At 35.2% G+C, this 9382-nt stretch overlaps 1 protein-coding gene across 1 annotated transcript in view; it reads right to left on the bottom strand.

The window, feature by feature from the left end:
• Positions 1 to 270: 270 nt before the first annotated feature.
• The window catches only part of muc5.2 (mucin 5.2), a 32923-nt gene continuing 23811 nt past the window's right edge, over positions 271 to 9382 (bottom strand). The window contains exons 29-46 of the mRNA XM_077211563.1: positions 9151 to 9308; positions 8840 to 9014; positions 8478 to 8713; positions 6659 to 6842; positions 6227 to 6404; positions 5700 to 5884; positions 5541 to 5610; positions 5302 to 5426; positions 5178 to 5209; positions 3940 to 4087; positions 3146 to 3235; positions 2954 to 2994; positions 2675 to 2794; positions 2335 to 2433; positions 2107 to 2226; positions 1665 to 1704; positions 1286 to 1403; positions 271 to 769 (exon numbers count right to left, since the gene is read on the bottom strand). Coding sequence (XP_077067678.1) covers positions 604 to 769; positions 1286 to 1403; positions 1665 to 1704; positions 2107 to 2226; positions 2335 to 2433; positions 2675 to 2794; positions 2954 to 2994; positions 3146 to 3235; positions 3940 to 4087; positions 5178 to 5209; positions 5302 to 5426; positions 5541 to 5610; positions 5700 to 5884; positions 6227 to 6404; positions 6659 to 6842; positions 8478 to 8713; positions 8840 to 9014; positions 9151 to 9308 — 2285 coding nt within the window. The 3' untranslated portion in view covers positions 271 to 603. The remainder of the gene's footprint in view (positions 770 to 1285; positions 1404 to 1664; positions 1705 to 2106; positions 2227 to 2334; positions 2434 to 2674; positions 2795 to 2953; positions 2995 to 3145; positions 3236 to 3939; positions 4088 to 5177; positions 5210 to 5301; positions 5427 to 5540; positions 5611 to 5699; positions 5885 to 6226; positions 6405 to 6658; positions 6843 to 8477; positions 8714 to 8839; positions 9015 to 9150; positions 9309 to 9382) is intronic.

Here is a 9382-nt window from a genome sequence, read left to right as displayed (position 1 = left end):
AAATTAGTTTAAAGTTTAAATTAGTTCATTTAAATTATTAATTTGGATACATCAGTGTCAGAACAAGTTGTTTTATCTTGAGATATTATTCATACAGTGCGCTGACTGCAATACCGGAAATTCACATTTACAGTAGAGGACTACAGTTGTTTGTAGTTTTACACTTGCTTGATTTTGACTTAAACCTTTTCTCTCAAATTCGTTTGGAGGGGACAGCATTTTTAAGCCTACAACTAACTGACAAAAAAAAAAAAAGGAATGCAAATGAACTTTGTTGCAGGTTAATTTTTTATTGCGTTGAACACTCACTTTATTTAATTACAATTATATAGATATTTTATTATACCATAGAAGAAAGAAAAAAAACAAACAAACAAACAATTGAAATAGTCTTGTTGTAGATATTTCATATATTTAAAGTGAAAACCATAGCCCTAAAATAAAAGCATTAATTCGTTTTTGTTAGATTATTCTAAACACAACTTCAATAGTTGTTGTTTTGTTTATTACTTCAAATATTTCAAGTAATTTAGCAATAATCAGCAATAATCAAAGGAAAAGCTTTGATTAGGATCAGCATCTTTTATCCAGTCTTCAGGTCTTCTAGTCCACACATTTGGTAGGAGTGCATGTGCAGCTGTCAATGTAAACGTAGTCATGAAGGACCTCATTGCTATTGGCACACTTCAGCATCACCGTTCGACGGCTGAATTTCTCTTCTCGGCAACAAGAACAGCTGTGCATCATGATGTTCTCTTCCATTGAATACCTGTGCAGGTTTCCAATATGAATATGCTTTTATTAGCTTGTTTTCCAATACAAAACAAATAATTTAATCAAATACTGCTGTACTGATTTCTTACTGAGTTATATGATGTGCTAAAGATGGAAAAAATCCCAGATTTATTCTTTGTGATCTAAGATATTCAATGTGTGCTGTCAGTTTCTCAAATCTTTAATGCTTATCTATGAAATATGATTCTAAGTTAGTAACCAATTTTACTTCTGATGTTGGCCGATTTAATGTTATCCATTGGGAATTTGATGATGCAAAGATGCATTGTGATGAATATTGCATAATAATAAAAGGAAAGGTAATGGGTTCAATTTCAAACGGACGTTACCTGTTCACATGAAAGTGACATGTTTTGCTGTAGCGAGTGCTAATAAATGTGATGGTTATTACTCGGGGTGAAATTATTGCGTAATCAAGGCTGCACAATTCATCTCAGGATTCAAAATGCAATATTTGTATGATTAATTAGATGAATGCATGTGGTCTTACATTGATTGTGTACCACAGTGACCACTGCAGGACGTCACTTCTATGGGGTGGATGGACTTGCAGCCATCTACCTCCACATGGGTGGTGTTCTTCAGAACAATGCAGGTCTTGGGCTCACCTAAGATAAGAGAGAGAGAGAAGGAGAAAGAGGTAAACTTGTGACAAGGAACATCTGATCCATTCTTTTATGTATTATATGCTCATGATGGATTTCTTCTTTGATCTTTAGCACAGGTGAGGGAGAATAGCAATGAAAAAAGATCATTTTTACAATTCATCTACATTATGATTGGCTGTAAAAATGGTAGACTGGTAGTACCAGTAGTGCGGTCATTTGACTCTGAGGTAATAAATGGACAATAATTAAAGAGTAGCTTACAGATCTTGCAACACCCATCTGTATCATATCTCTCAGTTCCCTGTATTAAAACAGACACATTTCAGCATTAGTGGAAAGTATACAAATCATACATCATACAAAATGTTGAAGCTTATCATAAATAAGTTATCAGCGATGTAATGTGTGTGTGTGTGTGTGTGTGTATAATATATATGTTTTTTTGCTTCTGTTCTTTGATTGATTTCCAAGTGAAACAGGATATTAATTAAAGAAAAATGTAGGGTCGGGTTTGGTTTTATCAATTGGGAATTTGAAATAATGAATTATGAATAGTCCTTTTATAATAATAAAAGGAAAGGAAATGCAGTCAATTTCATTTTTACCTACTTTAACTATACACTGACTCCAACTAACTATACAAATGCATACAATTGACAGAGGCATGTTTTACTATAAAGCGTACAGTATATATTTGACTTACAGCCTCACAGTCATCTGGATTAAAGTAAGGGCATTTTGGTGTGGTCTTCTCCGTTACAAATATGCCATTAATTTCACTGCAGGTAACACTCTCACATTTGTAACTTTGCACTTCTCCAACCTAAAAGAAAAACGGAAGACAGGCAACATGAGGATTGAAAAACTACAAATGTTCATTGACTGGTGAAATAGGTGTTTGAAGAAAACTTTGAGAATATTTCAAACGTACTTGTAGAGTATGTGTGGTGTTGTCCGGTGCAGTATATATGCAGGCTTTTTGCTTGCATACTCCGCAACACTCTCCTTCTTGTTCCACACGCTCAAAGCCCTTGGAGTACAAAAAGAATACTTTAAATTTAATTTGTATCATAAGGAATCCATTTCTACTTGATATTTTGAGATAACATAATGCAGGCTGCTATGAAAACAACTGTTTATTTTCAGAAATCAAAACTTCCTCCCAATCCAAATACTAGGCTTTACTATCAGTTCAGATACTTTATTGTTGGATTTTATAATATTAATCAATCCTAATGTATTCGATCACAAGCATAAATTGTAAATATTACCTCAGCGCAAGGTGTACAGACTTTCTTAACACATTTCACAGCGAGTAGTTGAGTCTGTGGGTCTTTATCCATTCCACAGTAACATTCCAAGCAAGGCTCCGTAGGGATTTTAACTCCAGGCTAAAAAAGAAAATGAACCCATCATTACAGAAAAATATTTTTCTTTTAGATAAAGATTAACTTTTTAATGTTGAAAAGCATATAATGTAATATGTGAAATGTCAATTTTTTTGACGTTACCAATTAGTACAGTATGAACACATGAACCTAGCAGCTCACCTGGTACTCAGAGTTATTGTGTACACAGACGTCTTTGGGCACTGAAAAGGGAAAAAAGGTTGTTTTTAAACAAAAAAAGTTAAATAACTATCATGTAATAAATTTAGTAACCTTTGTAGTATTGAATTACATGAAATCCACATAATTTCCAAGTGTTGTAAAAGTAGTCTAGATATGAAATTTGAGATTTACCACATGGTGGACAGCAACTGTTCTCAGGTATATCTGCTGATAACTCATATCCCACATCACATTTCATAGAACACAGGCTGGTATCACACACTGAATGAGCAGAGGAGACAGGGAGTATTATTGAAATTATTATGAAAATATTTGTTGCATTTTAACAAGTTTGCCGCTGTGGCTCTAATTATACGTGTTTACATGCTCAGATTGTATCTGCTCTTACACACAGTCTCAATATCTACCTTTGGAAAGTTTCCTATAAATCTTCAACTAGATTTTTTTTTTCCCACCAGGAATTGGAATTGTTCCAATTTGTGTCAATTGTTCCATTATGAATTTCTATAAAGGAACTGAGGCAGACATGCATGCTGGTGTGCAGTGGATTGTGGAGGATTGCACTGCTTTTGACTCAGACATGAAAGTTAGGTTCACAGTATGATTTTCAAATCTAATTATGTTAACATTACCCTGCGTTCAATTACTGTTCATTATTAGCAAGATTTTAGAAATGCTGAAGCACCATCATAAAATAATGACTAATTTGCTAGTTGGCTTTTGGTTAGCATTTCCTCCCTTGTCTGAAGTGGCTTCAGTGATGTTTCAGGAAAGTTGTTTCAGAGTTGGAGCTAGTTATTGCATTTTGATGAATGATTATGAACCTTGTTTTCTTTTAGTTGATGTATCATGCACCGGTAGACCAGAAATGTGTATTAAGACAGTAAATGAGGGTGGTTTTGTTGTCATGTTTATTTAATTTAGTCTGTTTAGCTCTCTGATTGTCATTGTGCGTGTTTACTCACCGCAGGTTGGACAGCAGTTTTCAATCACGCTTTTGTAATTGTGGCCACAGGGTGTTATGGTCGGACAGTTCATAGGCTCTTGGACAACACCAAAGCTCTCACTGGAGCACTTGTATGTTGTACAGTTAACCATCCATGTATCTCCAGGCTACAGGAGAGGAAGTAAGGTGATAATAGTTAGATGCAAGTTGAGATTATAAATGATGGTAAAGGTTGGGTTGATTGTGTTCAAATGTCATTTTAAATTTGACTAAATGAGTGAAGTTTTTTTTTATACAGCAATTTGTATGAATTTCAGCGTAATTTAGCTGGAGTGTAATGGTTACGCTCTGCAATTTTCACACAGTTTCAATCATATATGGGCAGGACTAGAGGAGGGGTACTTAACACTGGCCCTTGAGGTCCACTTTCCTGCAAAGGTTTGCTTCAACCCTGATCAAATACACCTAGACAAGCTAACCTAGGTCCTTAGGATTACTAGACGCGGTAGCCGAAATTGCCTTCTGTACCCTTAAATAGATCACTATTTGAGGGGACAGCCATTTGTAGTGGTGTCAAAAACCATAATGGACGTTATGGAGTGCTTTCATTCAATCCCACAATGCACCGCATTATTGAGTGTACAACTGATGTACGCTCAACGGCTAGAGAATACCCATAATGCACTGTAAGAGTCACGTGCCTTATTCATTCCCGTGTTTGACCAGAATATGGCGCCCACAGCTGAATCGTCCATCCATTTTCCAAACTGCTTGTCCAATGTGGCTACAGTGTCATATCATACAGGTATAAATCCCTTTTTTATTAATTATTAATTTGTTTAGTTAAGGTCAATACATAGTTTCCATGACAGAGTTAAAGATAAATCTTTTCACCCTACTAATGGAGCAGCCAGTTTGCTAAGTTTCAAATAATGATTAAACAGCAAGCACAAACTATGCAAAAGCACTTCCAGCACACTCAGTGTTAGAATTCACTCATTCCTTTGCATTAGCTCCCTCAAGTGAACAGTATTAGTGGACTAATGTAGGGAATAGTGAATGAGGATATAAGGGGCAATTTCGGTCACAGCCATAGAAAGTTATAGGCAGGTGAGTTTGATCTGGGTTGTAGCTAAACTCTGAAAGTGGACCTCGAGGGCCAGAGTTAACAACCCCTGGAATAGAGTTAAGTTCACAATCCTAGTATATGTCATGTACACAGTTTGACCTCTATTACTACTACTAAAAGATACATGCCTGTCTTGGTAATCCATCTGGGCCGATGCAATCTAGATGTAGGGAATGCAAAATGCATCAACAAAAGTTTGACTTCAAGGAACATTAATATAACAAATATCATAAATTAAGTAATAATGCTTACCGCAAGTAGGTGTACACTTATTTGTTGTTGAACTAACTAGATATGTGTTGTCGGGACAGAAACAACCTTCCATAAATGTTTGATGATCATTTTCGCCTGGGAATTCCACAAACATCTCATTGTATCTGGTTGTAAACCAAGCGCATATGGCATGAAGATTGTTAATGCAGTGAAATTTGGACAATTCAATATTATAATATTTCCAATTATCGATATGAATTGTTATAGAGAGTAGTTACCTTGTACTGCAGGTTTTTTCCACTTTAGGCCCACATGCCTTGTAGACTTTGTGATCGGCACATTTGTATGCTATTAACCAATGACAATCAAGAGATTCAGGATACTGTCAGATTAGAGATCCAACATTGTGTTATGGTGGGTTTTTACTGCTCTCTTACCGCATAGCCCATTGAGGTTGGCTGAGTCTCTCCAGTCCACACAGATAGACTTCTGGCCACATAGCTGTGCATAGGCCTCCACACTGGCACAGGCCATGGAGTCATTTTTCTTGTAGCACACATCATATTTACATGCCTCATAGTATTTTTGATAGGGAATGATGTCATGACAGCTCTTGAACAAACTGAACAAAATACAGAAGTTTAGGGAGAAAATGTAAACTGTAGCATGACATGGTATAAACATAGCAACAACAAAAAAGGTAATAGCCAAAAAAATGACCTCTGAAATCTTTTAAAAAAATTATTTAAAATAAAGTGTGTAATTTCTGACCTATTTGCGGTATCAAATGGTATTGCAATTTGTTTAAGTGGTCTGAATGGACTGGACCCAAAATCACATTGACTCACCAATTGCGACAACCATTTTGCTAACATTTTTCCCATTGTATTTGGTGCAGCTAGTGGCAGAGAAATTCCCCAATTTCTGAAAATTGACAGAGTGATTGTTGTTTGCTTTTTCTTACTCGCTCTTGATGACCTCACAGCTTTGTGCTGTGCAAGCAGGAGTGGGTTCGCTCGGATGTGGTGGAGGGGTTTCACATCCTGGAGAGTCCGCCCACAATGCTGCCATTTGCTCACATGATTGGTCAATTGTTCCATCGGGTCGTCTACAGTCATTTGTGGCATCATTGTCACAAACCCCTAAAAATAAGGACAGCATTTCAAAATTGTATTTGACAGAAACACTACACATTCTTATTTAGGTACATTTAATTTAAATTATTCTACAATAGAACATTCTAGATGATTTTAATATATTAGGCTAACACAAAGTAGGCTAATCCCTATTCCAAATCGGTCTTTCTATCTGAGAAAGTTGTTGTTGTCGTCTCACAGAAGAAATACTGTTTATCATGGTTATATTTATTGCTACAAGGGCACCAAACTGTACTTACCACACTGTCCCTCTGTATTACCATGGAAGTAGGAGAATGGGAGATTGATCTCAAAACCTTGATGACTGACTAAAATTTCAGCTTTGATTTCATTGATGTTTAGAATAACTGTCATGCCCGAGGTGGTAATGATGAAGTCTTCATTAAAGAATGTTGGAACCTTTATGACATCATTTACATAGACCTGTAGGCGACAAGGGTTTTGGAGTTGTAATAAATATTGATTCTTAGATTAAATTTTTGCAGTTCTAATGTAGGTGTTCTAGCAGTGTTAAGTAGGGCTGGGCATTGACACAATTTTCACGATTCGATTTCGCTTAACAGGCTTGCGATTCAATTAGATAAAATTCTATATTGATTAATTTGCATATATCAGGTACAGTACATGCCAGGAAAAAAATATCTCGACTAATGCTGTAAACTATACAGAGAACCCTGTCAGTTGGTACATTAGGCCTACTATGATATTAAAGGTTAAAATTAATAACTGATTTTCATAGAAACATTAAAATTGCACATAATGTGGTTATAATAATATCATTATGAAAATATTTTAAAGACAATTATGTTTCAAATCCAATATTGATTGATGAATGGGTTAAAAAAATATATAATAAATGTGTAATATAGTGAAGATATTTAGCTAAATGCTCCTCTCTAGTGTTAATTTTTCTACCTAACTATTGATCTATGGTAAATGAATGGCTTTTTTGAGGTAAAATGTTGGGGTGCACGATATCCAATATGCCGAGATGGTTGCTATATTTCAACTTATTTTGGCCTATAGCTGATATACATAGGCCTATATATTTTTTCCTTTGTTTGAAAACAACACCAAGTCTCTCCTGTGTAGGAATTATTATTTAAATATTTTTCTTTTCAGTTAGTATTGATCAAAAACTGTATTTTCATTCCGCTTTCAGAGTTCTGGGTTCTTGTTAGAGCTAAATAAATGTTAATGAAGTTATTTTTATAATAAGAGTACATTGAAAGTTTTGAAAATAACAATAATCAAATCCAAAACAGTGAATCTAATCAGCATACATGCAAAAGTTCACTTCAAGAATGACATGTATGCTGACGAGTCATCGCAGATGCAAACTCAGCGTGTTATCTTATTGGTAAGGCTTACTGCCATAATTTTTTCATATCAAGCTGATTCCGATTTTTACTTTTTAAGCCTCTATCGGGCGATTCCAATGTCGTGCCGATAATATCGTGCATTAAACGTTATGTGACATTGTTTTCAAGCTGTTGTATTGACATCTTTCTGCTGTTGAAACACTGAGCGATTACTTTGAGACATGACATGATATATTTCAGGTCAGGAAGTTGTACTGTATCTTCCAACATACCTTCTGATGTTAATTTATGTTTATTCTGTGCTATAACTAGTAGTAAAGTGTGCTCCTTGCTGCCGCTTCACTTGACCTGAAGCGGCTACACTGATCTGTCGCTCCAAATTAAAGAGCAAAATGATGTTTATTAAATTTCATAATAAAATTGACATTTTATGTGATTTTGTTTCCTATCAAAAGTAACAAAGCACAAAGCTTATTGCGATTTATTGGATAAGAGGCACACTACCAATGCTGTTTAGTAAAGTTTTGTTCATGCATCAACTGAAAACAGCATTAAACTAAAAATGTAAGTTGGGGTTCATCAAAATGAGAATCGATTAAAATTGTGTGTTAAGTCATATAAGCTTGCCAAGCTAAGCTAACCCCTAGTGTTAAGTCATATAAGCATTGAAAATGTATCAAGTTGTCATTTTCATGAGTATTTGAATTTCATGATCAAATTTAGTTTTGACACTCACCTGCATTACTTCACTGTTACTTGCTAGCTTGATTTCATAGGATTTGTACTTCACAATCACATACTCTGGACAAGCAAAATTATTTGTAACATCGCAATAATAGTTTTTAACATGGACACTGATATTGTATTTCGGAATGATTTCTCGGACCAACACATAGTCGCAGTTTCCTTGGAAAACATAATATGTTCCATCAAAGGTATTGTAATGAGGGTCACCCCAGCCACTGCATCGACCTGTTATTTCAGAAAACAAGTTAAACAATGTTAGTTAGTAAGGACAATGTTAGTTAATTGCTTAGAATAACCATCATGATTAATATTAATAAAACATAAATTTTCTAGAGCATTGTTTAAACTCACAAGGACACTCATATTTAGTGCAGCAGCCATTGTTATAATAAACCTTCTCAGGTTTAAGTCCATTGACACATGTAGGCATAACAGAGTCAGCTGGATCACACTGTACAGGGCTTGTGGTGACATCCCCATTTATGCAGTTTTTAGTGGTACATTCTTCATTCCATGACTCTCCATTCTGTTAAAGATTCCACAAATATCAATGAACTGAGATTAGTACACTGGACTTAGCCTATCTATTTCAGTTCCATTGTAATTTAGCTGAAATTCATTTTTTGAGAAATGTAAACTGTACATGAGAATTTTTTTTTAACCTTTCTGTTGACATCAGTACAGTCATGTGGAACAGTTGAAACTGGAACTGTAGTAGTCTGAGGACATGGTTTATGTGTTATTTCACTAACACAGCCTGAGTTGCAGAAAGCAAAGTAGCACCAGCCCGCTTTATCAGTTTTGTTGTAGATCACAGACTCTATAATTAGAATAACAGAATGTGCATCATTTAAATGCTAACCATTGTTCATGGATTCACAATCACAAAACTGT

Source organism: Siphateles boraxobius, unplaced genomic scaffold (assembly GCF_051911475.1).
Source record: "Siphateles boraxobius isolate OS27281-9 unplaced genomic scaffold, OSU_SipBor_1 65, whole genome shotgun sequence".
In the NCBI taxonomy this organism is placed as follows: domain Eukaryota; kingdom Metazoa; phylum Chordata; class Actinopteri; order Cypriniformes; family Leuciscidae; genus Siphateles; species Siphateles boraxobius.
The sequence above is the reverse complement of the archived record's forward strand: the minus strand, read 5'-3'. Positions and strand labels throughout refer to the sequence as shown.